Below are 19,557 nucleotides of genomic sequence, written 5' to 3'. Positions count from 1 at the left end.
AGACATAAACAAAAAACTGATTCAACTTGTTGCTTAGTGAATTATTATCATACAACGATATGGCAAAACCTTAATAACCATATCTTTAAAAAGGTGGGTTAGGGGATAAAAGAGGATCAAGGATTAAAATTTTCTCTTACTGATCTGCTAATCGCTGAAGTGATGTAAATATGGTTTGCCATAGTAGCATCAACTTGTGTATAAACATCCTGTCATATGACAGCCTCAAAAAAACAACAACACATTCATAAGAAAGGTGGTCACATGACAGGGTGTCCATGAAATATGCGTTTGCCTGTGGACGCAACCCTTGAGCAAGCACATTATTCACATTACTGTAAAAGTCTAGATTTTCAATTTAGAATCTAAAAGTACAATACCCTTTGTATACCAGATGTAGTGTATGACTGATGCAACACAGTAGCACCCCTAGTTGTGCAGGTACTGCTACTCGGACCCATTCACGGACTAGACAGACCTGCAAAAAAAACTGATGCCTTATAACATGAAAATATAGGCGATTGAAAAAAATCTTTATTAAATTATACAATAAAAGCTGAATACAAGACAATTGAAAAGAATCCACAGCGCCGAAACAGCGGATGCTCGTTGTGTGATTGCTCTTGCGATTTACTATGGGTATGTTATGTCCCTCGATATTCATTTCTATTGCCGAGTAAATCATTTGCTCTGATCTCTACACAGACTTAAAAAAGATTTAAAAGTTTTGGTAATATAGAAAAATTGTCATGCAACTTGCCATTTATATACTCATATATTTCATTGTATATCGTCTGTGTATTAATGGGGGGTTTTCATGTTATTATCTCCTCCGTATGCTTGTAGGAAGGTGCCCGTGCCGTTGAAAAATATAGAACATGTCTCAAAACGGACACGTTCGTGTGAATCAGGCCTAACTAATAGTCGATTGCCTGCTGAAATCAACGTGTGCCATAAATACATTTCTGACCGATCCACTTTAAAATACTAAAAAAACAACAACAAAAAACAGAGTTTGCATATATCTTAGCGCCTGCAGAGTGTTTCTTTTTACATTACGATCACAGCAGATTTGCACCTGCCAATATATTTCACTTTGTTAGGGGGATCTGACGAATTTTGTATTTTCATCCAACATCCAATAACTTAAATTCATTTGTCCAATATGGTCTGTCTGATAAAAGGACTCCCACCTTTTCCCATTCCTCCTATAATAAGATTTAAGTAACTCTGATGTAATGCAAAATATATTGCATTTAAATTCAAGCCCCAAGGCTCTACAATAGTAGAACCGCTGAGCCTGCGTATACCCATGTGACTCGTTACTATGTGACATGTCATTTACACCACTCGGAGAAACCTTGGGAATGTAAACTGTTATCTTAGCATGTCAGCTACGCTTCTCAAGAATCCCAGCAGCATTCAAGACAAATTCTGTACACTGGCTGCAGACAACTGAGAATGCTACATATCCCACTCATGCTATACCTAACCAGGACCACAGATCAGACACCAGCACAACTTACTAAGAACAAGAACCTGAAAAATAGACATAGGAAAAGGAGTAGATACTGATCGAACCATGTCAATAAATAAAAAACTAAGACTGGCAGTTTGATTGCATGGTATTTTATTTATGTGCTTTATAAACCATATGTTCACACGACAAAATCTAACCATATTTTTACTATTTCAGTTCATCAAGATTGTCTATAGTTTTACATTTTATTCATGTAAATCAGGATGATAACCTTTCTAAAGTAAAAAGGTATTATCAGAAAACGACATATGATTTAAAGGGTACCTCCAACTTCATGCTGGTGTTTTGTTTTTACCCTCTATGACTGCTCAGTGAAAGAGAAATCTATACCCTGGTTGTTTTCTTACTTTGTTTTCCTCCTAGATCCAGGGCTGTTAAGTTTCAGTTTTTAGATGTAAGAAAGCCACTTAGCACAAAGGCGAGGTGGCACTCACTTCCTTGTTGTGACATTTTCCAGGGACATGTGCCCAGTTCCCTTACTTCCCATACTGCCAAGTGCCTGGCAGGTCATTCAATCACCATTTAGAGCAGAGGTCTCAAACACGCATGTGGTCCCTGAAGAGGTCATCTGCGGGCCGCTGTCAACGAAAGAGCAGAGAGCACTAGTCGGGGATTCTGCTGATAGACGAGGCCTCTGATGTAACCGTCCATATATGGTCAGTGACGTCAGTGGCTCCTCCTGGACCGGAATGCCTGGAACGAGGCCTCTCATGTAACTGTCCATATATGGACAGTGACGTCAGGGGCTCCTCCAGGAGAAGAATCCCCGACCAAAGTATAGTATAGTAATGTGGTAGTATAATAGTAATGTAGTATTATAGTAGTGTAGTAATTATAGTAATATAGTATTATTATAGTAATGTAGTAGTATAGTAATATAGTATTATTAAGGTAAAATATAGTATTATTATAGTAATGTAGTATTATAGCAATGTAGTACTAGTATAGTTAATGTAGTATTATAGAAATGTAGTATTGTTCTAGAAATGTAGTATTATAGTAATGTAATATAGTAATGTAGTATTATAGTAATGTAATTGTTATAGTAATGTAGTATTGTTATAGTAATTAGTATTATAGTAATTAGCATTATAGTAGCGTAGTATTATAGTAGTGTAGTATTATTATAGTAATGCAGTATTGTTATAGTAATTAGTATTATAGTAATGTAGTATTATTATAAAACTGTAGTATTATAGTAGTGTAGTATTATAGTAATGTATTATTATAGTAATGTAGTATTATTATAGTAATTTAGTATTGTTGTAGTAATTAGTATTATAGTAATGTAGTATTATTATAGTATTGTCATAGTAATGTAGTAGTATTATAGTAATGTAGTGTTATAGTAATGTAGTATTATAGTAATTAGTATTATAGTAATGTAGTATTATAGTAGTGTAGTATTATTATAGTAATGTAGTATTATTATAGTAATGTAGTATTGTTATAGTAAAAAGTATTATAGTAATGTAGTATTATTATAGTATTGTTATAGTAATGTAGTAGTATTATAGAAATGTAGTATTATTAAAGTATTGTAGTGTTATAGTAATTAGTATTATAGGAGAAGAATCCCCGGCCAAAGTATAGTAATGTAGTATTATAGTAGTGTAGTATTATAGTAATATAGTATTATTATAGTAATGTAGCATTGTTATAGTAATGTACTATAGCAATGTAGTATTAGTATAGTAATGTAGTATTATAGTAATGTAGTATTGTTATAGAAATGTAGTAATGTAGTATTGTTATAGTAATGTAATATTATAGTAATGTAGTATTGTTACAGTAATGCAGTAGTAATGCAGTATTGTTATAGTAATGTACTATTATAGTAATGTAGTATTGTTATAGTAATTAGTAGTATAATAGTAATGTAGTATTATTATAGTAATGTATTATTGTTATAGTAATGTTATATTATAGTAATGTAGTATTGTTATAGTAATTAGTATTATAGTAATGTAGTATTATTATAAAAATGTGGTATTATAGTAGTGTAGTATTATTATAGTAATGTAGTATTGTTATAGTAATTAGTATTATAGTAAAGAAAGGAGGAGACCTCCAGCTCACCAGTGGTTGCGTCTCCAGACACCTCGCACGGATCCCCGCTACGGCCAGCGGTAGGTATATCAGGAAAAAGAAAGAGAAAATCCAGCGCTGTGTTTGATTAAAAAGGAAAATTGTTCCCAATTTTATTGAAAAAATAGTTAAAAGTTACACGGAGACGCAGTCTCAAGGTGTATATATAGCGGGCTGGATGACCTTGGCCTACGCGTTTCGAGCAAGCGTGTTGCTCTTAATCATGGCAAAAAGGATGATATCCTTTTTGCCATGATTAAGAGCAACACGCTTGCTCGAAACGCGTAGGCCAAGGTCATCCAGCCCGCTATATATACACCTTGAGACTGCGTCTCCGTGTAACTTTTAACTATTTTTTCAATAAAATTGGGAACAATTTTCCTTTTTAATCAAACACAGCGCTGGATTTTCTCTTTCTTTTTCCTAATTAGTATTATAGTAATGTAGTATTGTTATAGTAATGTAGTACTATAGTAATGTAGTGTTATAGTAATGTAGTATTGTTATAGTAATGTAGTATTGTTATAGTAATGTAGTATTATTACAGTAATGTAGTAGTATTATTATAGTAATGTAGTATTATAGTAATGTATTATTATAGTAATGTAGTATTGTTATAGTAATTAGTATTCGGGCTTATTCAGACGAACCTGATATACGTCCGTGCAACGCACGTGATTTTCACGTGCCTCGCACGGACCTATGGTAGTCAATGGGGCCGTTCAGACAGTCCGTGAGTTTCACGCAGCGTTTGTCCGCTGCGTAAAACTCACGACATGTCCTATATTTGTGCGTTTTTCGTGCATCACGCACCCATTGAAGTCAATGGGTACGTGAAAATCACGCGCAGCACACGGAAGCACTTCCGTGTGACGCGCGTGATTCGCGCAACAGCAGTAAAAACTGAATGTAAACAGAAAAGCACCACGTGCTTTTCTGTTAACAAACATACAAACAGAGTGTCATAATGATGGCGGCTGCGCGAAAATCATGCAGCCACACATCATACGCTGCTGACACACGAAGCTGTTATGTAACTTTTGCGCGCGCAAAACGCAGCGTTTTTTGCACGCGCAAAACGCACACGCTCGTGTGAATCCGGCCTTATTGTAATGTAGTATTATAGTAATGTAGTATTATTATAGTATTGTCATAGTAATGTAGTAGTATTATAGTAATGTAGTGTTATAGTAATGTAGTATTAGTATAGTAATGTAGTATTCTTATAGTAATGTCATATTATAGTAATGTAGTATTATATTAGTGTAGTATTCTTATAGTAATGTAATTTTATTATAGTAATGTAGTATTGTTATAGTAATGTAGCATTATTATAGGAATGTAGCATTGTTATAGGAATGTAGCATTGTTATAGTAATGTAGTATTGTTATAGTAATTAGTATTATAGTAATGTAGTATTGTTATAGTAATGTAGTATTGTTATAGTAATTAGTATTATAGTAATGTAGTGTTATTGTAGTATTATTATAGTAATGTAGTGTTATAGTAATGTAGTATTATTATAGTAATGTAGTAGTATTATAGTAATGTAGTATTGTTATAGTATTGTAGTATTGTTATAGTATTGTAGTATTATTATTATAGTAACGGTAGTATTGTTATAGTAATGTAGTATTGTTATAGTAATGTAGTATTGTTATAGTAATTAGTATTATAGTAATGTAGTATTGTTATAGTAATTAGTATTATAGTAATGTAGTGTTATTGTAGTATTATTATAGTAATGTAGTGTTATAGTAATGTCAAACATATGTCTCATGGGACTATACAGTCTATGGGTTAAGTCGCCAGCAAGTGCGGTTAAATTTATTCGACTCCCCAGTAATGATAGAAACTCCAAATATCAGATTAAGCACAAGAGAAAGAAAGAGTCATAAACTATCAATAAATGTAAATTTGCCAGATGGCATAGAAAAATATATATTTTATTGGACAATACAAGTAACACGATTAAAAATAGACTACAAATCAAAAAAGACTGTATATCTCCAAAAGTATGGGAGAGGAACATGGGTCATAGAGGTAAAACAATACAAACAACAGTTTATATCAGTGGTTGTTAGTTTATAACAGTGGTTCTAAACAATTTGCAAGCGATAGATACAGAGAAAATGAGGGTTAATTATAACCGTACACAATACCGATACATATCAGCAAAGAGCGATTGGTCTAGTAACAGGCATGAAGAAGATAAAGAACCTAGTAGTTAGGCATAGAAAGTCTCAGTACGACAAAACCTGCTGTCTAAGTAGACATTAATGGACATAAGTGTTTAGCAACTAAACCTATCGCAAGCTTAAAGAAGTAAATGTATCAATCAATAGTCATATATTTAAGGTTGCAAAAGAAACACCGCTAGTACTGACCCATATCGTTCCAGGAATATGGTGACTCCCAGAAGTGGAGAAACCCCAACGCGCGTTTCGCGTGGATGGCTTTTTCAAGGGGTATAGTAATGTAGTATTATTATAGTAATGTAGTAGTATTATAGTAATGTAGTATTGTTATAGTAGTGTAGCATTGTTATAGTAGTGTAGCATTGTTATAGTAATGTAGTATTGTTATAGTATTGTAGTATTATTATTATAGTAACGGTAGTATTGTTATAGTAATGTAGTATTATTATAGTAGTGTAGCATTGTTATAGTAGTGTAGCATTGTTATAGTAATGTAGTATTGTTATAGTATTGTAGTATTATTATTATAGTAACGGTAGTATTGTTATAGTAATGTAGTAGTATTATAGTAATGTAGTATTGTTATAGTAATGTAGTATTGTTATAGTAATGTAGTATTGTTATAGTAATTAGTATTATAGTAATGTAGTGTTATTGTAGTATTATTATAGTAATGTAGTGTTATAGTAATGTAGTATTATTATAGTAATGTAGTAGTATTATAGTAATGTAGTATTGTTATAGTAGTGTAGCATTGTTATAGTAATGTAGTATTGTTATAGTATTGTAGTATTATTATTATAGTAACGGTAGTATTGTTATAGTAATGTAGTAGTATTATAGTAGTGTAGCATTGTTATAGTAGTGTAGCATGGTTATAGTAGTGTAGCATTGTTATAGTAATGTAGTATTGTCATAGTATTGTAGTATTGTTATAGTATTGTAGTATTATTATTATAGTAACGGTAGTATTGTTATAGTAATGTAGTAGTATTATAGTAATGTAGTATTGTTATAGTAATGTAGTATTGTTATAGTAATTAGTATTATAGTAATGTAGTATTGTTATAGTAATTAGTATTATAGTAATGTAGTGTTATTGTAGTATTATTATAGTAATGTAGTGTTATAGTAATGTAGTATTATTATAGTAATGTAGTAGTATTATAGTAATGTAGTATTGTTATAGTAGTGTAGCATTGTTATAGTAATGTAGTATTGTTATAGTATTGTAGTATTATTATTATAGTAACGGTAGTATTGTTATAGTAATGTATTATTATAGTAGTGTAGCATTGTTATAGTAGTGTAGCATTGTTATAGTAATGTAGTATTGTTATAGTATTGTAGTATTATTATTATAGTAACGGTAGTATTGTTATAGTAATGTAGTAGTATTATAGTAATGTAGTATTGTTATAGTAATGTAGTATTATAGTAATGTAGTGTTATTGTAGTATTATTATAGTAATGTAGTGTTATAGTAATGTAGTATTATAGTAATGTAGTAGTATTATAGTAATGTAGTATTGTTATAGTAATGTAGTATTGTTATAGTATTGTAGTAGTATTATTATAGTAACGGTAGTATTGTTATAGTAATGTAGTATTATTATAGTAGTGTAGCATTGTTATAGTAGTGTAGCATTGTTATAGTAGTGTAGCATTGTTATAGTAATGTAGTATTGTTATAGTAATGTAGTATTATAGGAATGTAGTATTGTTATAGTAATGTAGTAGTATTATAGTAATGTAGTATTGTTATAGTAATGTAGTATTGTTATAGTAATGTAGTATTATTATAGGAATGTAGTAGTATTATAGTAATGTAGTATTATAGTAATGTAGTAGTATTATAGTAATGTAGTATTGTTATAGTAATGTAGTATTGTTATAGTAATGTAGTATTGTTATAGGAATGTAGTATTGTTATAGGAATGTAGTAGTATTATAGTAATGTAGTATTGTTATAGTAATGTAGTATTGTTATAGTAATGTAGTATTATTATAGGAATGTAGTATTGTTATAGTAATGTAGTAGTATTATAGTAATGTAGTATTGTTATAGTAATGTAGTATTGTTATAGTAATGTAGTATTATTATAGTAATGTAGTATTATTATAGGAATGTAGTATTGTTATAGTAATGTAGTATTGTTATAGTAATGTAGTATTATTATAGTAATGTAGTAGTATTATAGTAATGTAGTATTGTTATAGTAATGTAGTATTGTTATAGTAATGTAGTATTATTATAGTAATGTAGTAGTATTATAGTAATGTAGTATTGTTATAGTAATGTAGTATTGTTATAGTAATGTAGTATTGTTATAGTAATGTAGTAGTGTAGTATTGGAGACATATAGGCTGTCTTCACAAGTTACAACTAAAAATATTCAGCATTTCTTTGATTCCAGCGATTTCCTCCCTGATACGAACCGGACACTGAGGCTTTGTCCACATGTTACAGTCATGTGATTTTTGTTGCGATTTTAGTCAAATTGTGGCAAAAGCGCTGCCTTTTGTTACAATTTTGCTAAATCACGGCAAAAATCTGAAGAGGGGACCTGTACTCCATTTCCTGGAGACAAATAATCTGACATTTCTCTTAGGCCGGATTCACACGAGCGTGTGCGTTTTGCGCGCGCAAAAGGTCCGTGTGTCATCAGCATGATGACACTCTGTTTTTATGTTTACAAACAGCAAAGCACGTGGTGCTTTTCTGTTTTCATTCATAGTTTTTACTACTGTAGCGCGCATCATGCGTGGCACCCGGAAGTGCTTCCGTGTGACGAGCACGATTTGCACGCACCCATTGACTTCAATGGGTGCGTGCAGCGCGAAACACGGGCAAATATAGGACATGTCATGAGTTTCACGCAGCGCACATACTCTGCATGAAATTCACTGACAGTCTGAACGGCCCCATTCATTAACATAGATCTGTGCGACGCTCGTGACAATCCAACCCTACTGTACTGTCTACACAGATAACGCAGGAAGGTAGTGTGTATCTACAGGCGTAACTAGGAAAGACTGGGCCGCATAGCAAACTTTTGACTGGGCCCTAGAGACTTTCACTTCAATAAGAGGTTGTCCAGGAGGGACATTTTGCGAATGTACATGCGTTCTTGTTTCTACAGCATACTTTCAAATCTGCACTATGAATTACGTTTTGTAAAACCTCCTTCACTTCTATATTACTATACATTTACTGTGGATGTTGGTGCAGAATCCATATAGAATCTGCCAGGAGATGTGGTGGCCACCTCACCCCCCATTATCGACAACGGCGCAGAGGTGGGACCCGCATCTATCAGACATTTATGGCATATCCTATGGATATGCATAAATGTCTATGATGGGAAAACCCTTTTATATGCTTGTTTTATTGGTGGCGTTTTCATTACCAAGATAAACACAAAAGGTTATATTGTTGAAATGCGGTAGACGGCTGCTTTTACGAGTTACAAATAAACAGACATCAAATGCAAATGCAGACATTACTACTACAATAACAAAAGTAGGTATTCTTCTAAAAGAAGGCTACTCATAAAGTTGTGGTGTTGTTTAATGGGTACCTGTCAGCAGGTACTAGTTTTCTTTTTATACAGGGCATGTGCTACAGAACTCGATTCTCCCAGCAGGACGCAATGTGCTCACAGACAGACAGACAGACAGACAGCCACAAATAAACAGACAGACAGACAGGGAAGGCCTGTGATGTAGTGTAAAATAGGCACTCAACCAAAAACCAGGAAAACATATCTGGTCAACTATTAGTTATTCTCATACACAGGCAACCATATACTACACTGATTTCCTGGGGGGCTTGTGGTAGCTTTATACTTAGTCGGAAGCAGAGCTGCAGTATAAAGCATGTGGCAGAGCAGCTTGAGCATGTGATAAGAAAGGAGGCAATTTCAGACTCGCAATCCATTTAAACAATGCATATAAGGGTATGTGCACACACACTAATTACGTCCGTAATTGACGGACGTATTTCGGCCGCAAGTCCCGGACCGAACACAGTGCAGGGAGCCGGGCTCCTAGCATCATAGTTATATACGATGCTAGGAGTCCCTGCCTCTCTGCAGGACAACTGTCCCGTACTGTAATCATGTTTTCAGTACGGGACAGTAGTTCCACGGAGAGGCAGGGACTCCTAGCATCGTACATAAGTATGATGCTAGGAGCCCGGCTCCCTGCACTGTGTTCGGTCCACTACTTGCGGCCGAAATACGTCCGTCAAATACGGACGTAATTAGTGTGTGTGCACATACCCTTAGGCCGTATTATGGCAACTATACTCAGACCCCATGCGATTCTGCTAAACCGAACATCACAGTAGAGTTCGAAGTTCATTGCAATAGAAACACCATTCAACATCCATAATACGCTGTTAGGCTGGATTCACACGAGCATGTTCGGTCCGTAAATGACGGAACGTATTTAGGCCGCAAGTCCTGGACCAAACACACTGCAGGGAGCCGGGCTCCTAGCATCATAGTTATGTACTACGCTAGGAGTCCCTGCCTCGCTGCAGGACAACTGTCCCGTACTGTAATCATGCTTTCAGTACGGGACAGCAGTTCCACGGAGAGGCAGGGACTCCTAGCGTCGTACATAAGTATGATGCTAGGAGCCCGGCTCCCTGCAGTGTGTTCGGTCCGGACTTGCGGCCGAAATACGTTCCGTCCTTTACGGACCGAACATGCTCGTGTGAATCCAGCCTTACCCTCTCCATTATACAAAAAAGAAAAACATGAACAGGGCCCAATATCACTTTACAGAAACTAGTGCCTCTTATTTGCAAGCCTAATGTGGACCTTATGGGGTCAAATTGTAGAAAGTAACACTGAGGATATCCATACCAACAAGGGATTGGCATGCAGAGGGAGTAATTCCCTGCACAGACTCCTGGGTGGCTGACAACAACCACAACTCGGGCAATCATACGGAGAATAGGTGCTGTAAAATGGCGTGGTATCCCCTGAAATCAGCAGTGACCGAGCAGGTAAGTATAATCTTTGGGGTGGCCGGGGTGCCAAAGATCAAAACAAAAGGCACATTTTTTGTTTCAAATGAAAGCAGTGACTAAGACGCATTGAAGGCCTAGTGCCACAATAACAAATGCATTTTTATTAAACCGCCTGTAAGAAAAGGGAATGAAAGCCTATATAATCTTACTGAAAGTGGAAACATGTGCGGCTGCGATAATAGAATGTGCTGTTTGCCGTTTTCCATTCTTTTCTAAAAAAATAAATAAATCAAAAACTGCTTCAAATATACACTGGTTCTCTAGAGGTTAAAACAGAACTCCAGACTGAAACTCATCCAAGAGGATCCCTGAAATAGACGGCACAATCCATCAAGCGCCAGTCAGGGAGCGGTCCAGTACATTATACAATACAGAGCAGTCCATACATTATCTGTCCACGTGGAATGTACGCCAAAAAAACAAAAAAGTCTTTGGAAAGCCGGCTGGATATTGTTTTCCCTGTAACATGTGCTGTCACTTAAGAGATGGGCAAGGCGGCCGCATAGCATACTGTAAGCACATCGGAATCCACATAAAAGCAGCCCCGCTTGCTCCTTTCCAGCGAGGTACCAGTGCTGCAACGATACGGCAGTGTGCCCTTTAACAAAGACTCCTCCCATTGTGACCGTGTATTCTCTGGGAAAAAGCATAGAAGGAAATCTGTCGTGGATTATATTGAGAGGTCAGGCTGGATGTGATATCTCGAGAGGAAAGCTGTATCCATGGCCTGTATACAGCAGGTAAGTGCATGCAGTTGGCGTCTACATGGTTAATGCAGTATAGCACAGGCTTTTGTGTAGGAATCAAGCTGACATTGCATTTTATAGGGATCCTGGAGAGACATAATGAAATCATCCATCGTTTTTTCCCTTGCACACGGGGTTGCAGAATAAATGATGGAATAGATTTCCTCTGGCATACATAGAATCCGTTTGTGGCACGCTTGATCAGCTAAGATCCTATAGAAATACATGGCTCTCAACATGTACACAAGCAGATTTCTACAGTGACGGAGATTTTGTGTATTTGCCCGGTGACCTAGAACCCATGATTAAAGAGATTACTTACAGTAGCAGTGGCATCTGCAGCAGTTACCCATCGATCATTGGATTGCGTGGGGGGTCATCAGTACATTGCTTGTAAAGTTAGATCTTAGAGGAGACGGTGCGAATTCATGCTCTGCTATTCCACAAAACTGGATGCATACTAGTTTCAAATTTCCTGGCACTCTCCTGTCCAGCACTGCACACAGTGATGTAAATGGTAGCATGATGGGAGCGAGGAGGGAGCTGCAGACTCATTCTGTCCAACCTTAAAGCAGGAGGAAAAAACAGGCAGGATGTTCGAATGTAGAACATTAGTACATCAGATCTACACCCTGCTAAAGCCGCTCTGTTCAATAATGCCAGGGAAGATCTTACTAACAAACAAGGTTTAAGCGTCGGGAACATTTCCTAGTGGGTGTCACATTTTGTTCAAATGAAACAATAGGATAAAAAAAAAAAACTTGGTCTATTCTAGTATGTTATAAATCACCTATACTGCATGGGGCAGAGATGGGGTGTGAAAATAACAAGTCCACCTGATGGTTCCAGGTCCATATCATCGCTTCACTGGGAAGATGCTCCACGAGACATAAACCAACAGGGCTGGTATCCAAGGGAAATATAAAAGGTCTATCTACAGGCAGACTGTCGAGTGTTTTATATCATATGGCATTACTCCCTGATGCTGCTGAAGTATCCGTATCCTGTGCTGCTGTGAGGGGCGATCACAGCAGCACAAGATCATGCCATCAGCATGATATATGTATATACAGAGATGTATATGAGTATTTTCACACAGGGCGGATACGCTGCGAAAGGCCTAAGGCCTTATTCACACCAACGTGTCCGTTTTGCGTGTGTAAAAGACACGCAGCGTTTTTCCTGCGTTGCAGTTCCGTGTGGCATCCGTGTACGGTGCCGTGTCTGCGTTTTTTACGCGCGTATGTAATCCGTATGTCACGCGTTTTTTACGTCAGCAAAATAAACTGAAGGAGGTGGTTTACTTTTTCTCATCATTTCTTTAGCTAAATGTTGCGTGAAAAACGCATGGCACACGGATGTGCGTCCGTGTGATGTCCGTGATGCGCAAAAAACGCACAAGTATAGGACATGCAGTGAGATTCATGCAGCGGATACACACTGCGTGAAAAGCACTGAATGTCTGAATGGCCCCATTGAATTGCATAGGTCCATGTGACGTTCTTTGTTTTAACGCGCGTAACACGGACGTGAAATACGCTCGTGTGAATAAGGCCTAATTTACACGAGCGTGTTCGGTCCGTGATATACGGTTTGTAGGTCTGCCGCATTTCCCAGACCAAACCAAATTAAGGGGTTAAAGCCCATACAGAATGTGAACATAGCCTAAGACCACTTTCACACAGTGAAGATTTGGCCAATATTTTAAAGCTTAAACCAGGAGGTTACGTCAGCACGTAGCAGATTTGCTGCGAAAAATTTCTTCCACTGTACAGACATTTTTGTGGATCCGCAGCAAAATCCGCAACAATAGGATTTGATTGCGGATTTCTTTCCCATTAAATTCAATGGGGAAGATCAAAAACAAATCCGAGCACTTTCCACTGCATAAATTGACTTGCTGCAAATTAAAAAAATTTGCACCGCTGGTCAATTTCAGCATGGAAATTTGCACAGCATATGGATATGATTTGGTCAAATCTCAGCTACATGGCTGGTACAATATTCTGCTGCAGATTTCTTGTCTACAAATCCGGAAGGAAAATCCGCAGTATTTCCGTTACATGTGCATCTAGCCTTATACTTCACTTCTTTACGATGAACTCTTTGGCCTCATGCCCACTTCAGTTTTTTTCGTCAGCGTGCTATCCGTTTTTTTAACTGACACATTCATTTCAATGGGGCCACGCACACATCCATTGTTTTAACGGAACTGTGCAGGCCGTTCCGTCAAAAGTACTGCAGGTCCTACTCCTGCCCGTTTTTGACGGAACAGTCTCGGCCTTTGCATTGATTAGGTCTGTAAAAACAACGGACTGCACACGGAAGCCATCCGTGTGCGGTCCGTGATTCACAGAACCGTCATTAGCGGCCGTTCAACGGCACACAGAAGTGTGCATGAGGCCTTAAACATACGTGTGAAAGTGGCTTTACTTCAAGTTCAAGAGAAGCGAATAGGCCCCCTGCTCATGTAGCAGATGTGTGTGGATTTTCCATCCAGTTTTGCCAGCGAAAAAAATTTGCAGTGGAAGCTTCTAGCAGGCAAGTGAATGACATTTGCAAATTCTCATCCAAATGCTGACGAACATTTTCCACACATAAATCAGAGCATGCAGATTTTTCAATAAACAGCATGCTCACACTGTTCTGGATGTTCACTGCAGATATCACTCTTTTCAATGTAGAAGGTGTGAAATGCACATCAAAATCTGCCCGTAACACATGTGGATTTTGATGCAGAAATGGTGCGGAAAACCCCGCCACAAATCCTCTACCTGTGCCTTTAACAGTAACGTCCCCCACCATCGCTCAAACCAAGGTGGAGAAGCGCTCAACTGAGCACCCTGCAGTTTCAGCAGTAAACTGCACTTATTGTAAGGCCAAATTGAGACGACTGTAGTATACGTCCGTGTGACAGCCGTTAAAACAACGGCCGTCACACGGACTTAAGTATTTCAATGGTGCCATTTACACAGTCAATGGGACCGTTCGTGTGACGGGTCCACTGAAAAGTAGAACATGTCAGATTTTCATCCGTTTTCACAGATCCATCAAGAGGCTCAAGTCTATGAGAGAACGGGACCCGCACGGGTGCAACTCGGACGTGAAAAATGGCAATTTTTCACGTTCGAGTTTACACTTGTTTGTGTGAATCTGGCCTTAGGTTAAAGACAGGCTCATAGACGTTCTATATAAGCCGTCTTTAGCCTAACAAGGAGCGCCGATAACAGTAGAAGATGCAAGGCCCTCATGCTGAGCGTTTTTGCACCCGGACCCCCGTCGATTAAAACTTTGGATATGTCTCAAGTTTTTTGAAAGTACAGTTACTCTTTAAGGCCTTACTCACACAGAGTTTTTTCATGCAGAGATCGGCACGGAAACCGCTCCGAACTCTGTGTGAAAAATGGCTACAAAAAGCGTCCCATACACTTCAATGGGTAATACCCATGTTGTTCATACAAGGCAGAGTTTTCCGACACGGTTTTCAAAATAGCGTTTCTGAAAAAAAGGTGCCCTTTGAGGCAGAATCCGCGAGTATTTCGCCTTGAAGCTTCCTATTGAAGTCAATTTTAAAACTGTACCACAAAACTGCACCGGAAAACACTCCAAAAAAGCCTCAAATTCACTCTTTATTTAAAAAAATATTTTTCTACCTCAAATTTATACCATGTGAACATACCCAAAGTCTCATTGTGAATGCCTTATTACCTAGATCCATTTTTGGTGCTTAATATAAGGCTCTGACACAGCTATAATACGGCTGTCTAAATAAGCTGCGTATACGCCTAGTGTATCTTTCTTTTAGCCCTAAAGATATAGGAGAACATATTTTCGCATGCCGCCTACAGGATAGCTACCTTGATGGTCTATCACACTGTGTTTTCGGTAACAATCAATTTAGTGATCATTTCTATATTTTGTTGCAAGCAAAATTACTGAGAGGAGTTATGCATCTATGGGGCAGAATATCTTTGTTCCTATGGCCTACTTTTGCCCACTCATCTAAGGGTATGTTCACATGGAGGAATTTTGCAGGTGGATTACGCCACAAAATTCCGCCTCTCGCTCATTTCAATGGGAGTCTGACGCTTCTTATTCCCGCTAGATGATTATTTCAGCTAGCGGGAAAAAGAAGCCTCCTGCTCGTTCTTTGGGCAGATTGATATCAATGGGAGGGAGGAATCTTCCTACCGCTGTCATAAATAGTTCCGCGGCGGATTTTGCGGACCTGCCACACAAAATCCACCATGTGAACTAGCCTTAAGGCCTGGTTTACACGAGCGTGTGCGATTTGCGCACGTAAAAAATGCGGTGTTTTGCGTGCGCAAAAGGCACTTAACGTGTGTCATCAGTGTATGAAGCGCGGCTGCGAGATTTTCATGCAGCCGCCATCATTATGACACTCCGTTTGGATGTTTTGGAAACAGAAAAGCACGTGGTGCTTTTCTGTTTACATTCAGAGTTTGACAGCTGTTTTGCGTGAATCATGCTGTTCGCACGGAAGTGCTTCCGTGTGACATGCGTGATTTTCACGCACCCATTGACTTCAATGGGTGCGTGATGCGCGAACAGCGCACAAATATAGGACATGTCGTGAGTTTTTTTCCACGGACTCACGCTGAGCAAAACTCACGGACTGTCTGCATGCCCCCATAGACTTACATAGGTTTGTACGACACGCGTGAAAAGCGAGGCCTAAGGGTATGTTCACACGGCAGCGTCCGTAACGGCCGAAATTACGGGGCTGTTTTCAGGAGAAAACAGCCCCGTCATTTCAGCCGTAACGGCATGTGCATGCGCTTGAACGCCGCGTCCATTACGGACGTAATTGGCGCTGCTTTTCATTGGAGTTAATGAATAACAGCTCCAATTACGCCCCAAGAAGTGACAGGTCACTTCTTTGACACGGGCGTCTATTTACGCGCCGTCTTTTGACAGCGACGCGTAAATATACGCCTCGTGTGAACAGACAAACGTCAGCCCATTGCTTTCAATGGGCAGATGTTTGACAACGCATTCAAGCCGTAATTTCGGACGTAATTCGGGGGTTAGTACGCCCGATTTACGTCCGTAATTAGTGTGTGTGAACATACCCTAAGAGTTTCTAAATTTCTGTAAAATGTGCACTACAAATTTTGCGAAAAAATGCAAATTGATATTAGAGATTCTCAATCTTCTCTACCTTTACAAGTAAATATATATATATATATATATTTAAACTACAGATATGTCCTTCTTCATCTTTACTCTTATCTCAACATATCCTAAGATGTCTGACATGAGATAACCAGCTTTGAAAAAAAAAAAAAACACCATAATTTTGCGATACTCTGGCGGTTATAAGGGTCTATGTGTGGCCACCAGTGGTTGTGATGCGAGTTACAGCCTGTCAAGGGTTTTGCTAACATGTCGCAATATTGTATTGAATTAATTTCATGAGAAATGCAGTGCATAACCAAATTTTAAGGGGTATTCCCATCTTAAATATTTATGGCATATCAACAGCTAGCGGACCCGGACCTATATCGAGAATGCAGGCTACCCCACCCCTGCTTCGCCTGGTATGACGTCGCTGGCTGCAAATTCCAGGTGAGGATATTAGAGAGCGGTTCAATGGGAGTTGCGGAAACCGCACCAGACGATGCGCTGTTTATCTGTTAAAGCACGCTATATAAATATATATTTATGTATTAATTTGCCACCAATCAGATCTCTTCAAAGAAAATTTGTCACTATAACGAACCTATTAGACTAAGGACATTAGTATGATACCCTAATAGAGCTATACACTTGGGCACATTTGCGAGAAGAGTCAACTAATAGAGTGTATTATATCACTGCTTCTTTAGAGTTATAGATAGTAACCCATGATTGTTCTCGGCCAATGAGCAGTAGTGACAGACTCATATGATACCTGTGGTGACTCGACAGAACCAGAAATTGTTTGTCATTTCTTATTAGGGTAATAGACTGATGTTCTTCGGTCTAAAAGACAGATTATCCTAATGCCAGTGAAGCATTCCAATCCTGTTATAAACTCGCTCCATCATATTTTTCTCATTTTTTCTTAAATGATATGTTTAACATGAAGAAGTATTGTTTGAACCTTGTAGGAAGTGATACTTTTGATTTGCTTTACAACATACAGGTTGTTCACGACAATCTATTTTTAGATAACTAAAGTTGTCTACAATGGAACATGTCTTTTCTTGGCACTTAATAGCAGCTGCACCAACACTGCTCCCGCTCCTCCTACACATCATCACTGCCAGAAGAAGCTGATTTTATCGCACTCCTTGGTGCATTGTGCATTGCTTGCAAGTACGGTTAATCATTTTCTCAAGGGATGACTGAGGTCCTCCCGTTTTTCAATAAACATGAGCCTTAAATTAAAGGGGTATTCCCACCCAAGCCATTTGTGGCATATCCACCGGTTATGCCATAAATGTCTGATAGGTGCAGGTCCCAGAGCTAGGATCAGCATCTATCTCCAGAACAGAGGTCACCGTAAGGTGGCTGCCACATCCAAGCGTCGAACGATTGGAGGAGAAGAGGCTGTGCATATGCGCAGCTCTCGCCATTCATTCAAATGGTAGTTACGGAAACAGCCGAACCCTCGTAGCCACCTCTCCAGTTCAAGCAGGACAGGGGTCAGGTGAACCCCTTTCTGGAGATAGGTGTGGGTTCCAGAGCTGGGATCTCTATATATCAGACATATATGGAATACCCCATGGATATGTCATAAATGTCTAAGGTGGGAATACCGCTTTCATTTGTTGTAACTTTTACTACTCACCGAATACGCCACATGTATAACTAGAAAGCAATAGAGTTTGATGCATAATGCGCTACAAATGTAGTACAGTATTTCTTTAAACTCCTGTTAAAAAAAACCTATTAGGCTGTGTTCCCACGTCATGTCAACTTGCGTTTTTCGTGGCAAAACGCATATTGACTGCAACGTGTAAAACCAGCCTAACCGGTTTCTTTTTTTTTTTTAGCATGGTTTCAATATTGCTGAAGCTTGTGACTTATCTCCATGACACATTTTTCCAATATGCCAGTTCTATGTAATATTGATATATTGATATATAACACTGCATGTAAAAACTGCTATTTTTTTGCATACTGTACCATTACTTGGTTTTCCATACAACTGCTTTACTAAAGCTGCTTCTTCAAAGGGGTTTTCCGGGATTAAATATTGATATGATATCGCTAGGGAGCCGCGTCTCCTTTATTGTTTACCCAGACACAGCACCGTATGTACAACTGTGGCTGTGCCTGGTACTGCAACTCAGTCCTATTCACTTGAATGGGAATAAGCTGCAGTACAAAGCCCAGCCACAACTGTACTGTACGGTACTGTGTCTGGGTACACAATAAAATACGTTTTTGCGGAGGCTTCTAGGGGAGAATTTGGTGCGATATACAGAAGGCTATACTGAACTATATATCGACCACAATTAGGTGTGTTACACAGTTACCTACTGCACACTTCACTGCGGTCTATAATAGGGTTGTCACGATACCAGAATTTTGACTTCGATACCGATACTTTGTGTAGTATTGCGATTCTCGATACCAAAACGATGCTTTGTCAACAATAACAAAAAAAAAAAAAGTTCTTTGATTTTCTGATGTGAGGCACGTGGTGTGATGAATTTTGAACCTCCATGCGCCTCACATTAATAGTAATTAACCCCATCATGTGCCTCAGAGTCATAATGGACAACATTGGGATAATGTGTGAGGCACATGATGGGGTTAATTACTATTAATGTGAGGCACATGGAGGTTCAAAATTCATAATACCTCGTGCCTCACATTAATAAGTGAAAGAAAGCAGTTTTTATTTTAATCTTAACAGCGTAAACATTATAAATGTCTCTATAAATTTGTTATTACGGTTGCGACTATACCAAATATGTGTATATATTATG

General features: G+C 38.0%; 1 protein-coding gene and 1 long non-coding RNA gene across 9 annotated transcripts in view; one reads left to right on the top strand and one right to left on the bottom strand.

Moving 5' to 3' along the window:
* LOC142759603 (PH and SEC7 domain-containing protein 3-like) overlaps nt 1-19,557 on the bottom strand; it is a 683,786-nt gene that overhangs the window by 367,715 nt on the left and 296,514 nt on the right. Inside the window, exon 1 of one of the 5 annotated variants that reach the window (XM_075861973.1) lies at nt 11,937-12,127. The exons of the other annotated variants lie outside the window; for them this stretch is intronic. Within the exon in view, the coding sequence (XP_075718088.1) occupies nt 11,937-11,967 (31 nt within the window). The 5' untranslated portion in view covers nt 11,968-12,127. Of the gene's footprint in view, nt 1-11,936; nt 12,128-19,557 lie in introns of those variants that run through there. 5 annotated transcript variants of the gene reach the window in all.
* The window catches only part of LOC142759634 (uncharacterized), a 53,695-nt gene continuing 45,341 nt past the window's right edge, over nt 11,204-19,557 (top strand). The window contains exons 1-2 of one of the 4 annotated variants that reach the window (XR_012883167.1): nt 11,204-11,608; nt 17,120-17,203. This is a non-coding gene — a long non-coding RNA (uncharacterized LOC142759634). The remainder of the gene's footprint in view (nt 11,609-17,119; nt 17,204-19,557) is intronic. The other 3 variants (XR_012883172.1, XR_012883170.1, XR_012883168.1) reach the window with 3 other exon arrangements.

The sequence above is a fragment of the Rhinoderma darwinii genome, chromosome 1 (genome assembly GCF_050947455.1).
Source record: "Rhinoderma darwinii isolate aRhiDar2 chromosome 1, aRhiDar2.hap1, whole genome shotgun sequence".
Classification (NCBI taxonomy): Eukaryota; Metazoa; Chordata; class Amphibia; order Anura; family Rhinodermatidae; genus Rhinoderma; species Rhinoderma darwinii.
The sequence above is the reverse complement of the archived record's forward strand: the minus strand, read 5'-3'. Positions and strand labels throughout refer to the sequence as shown.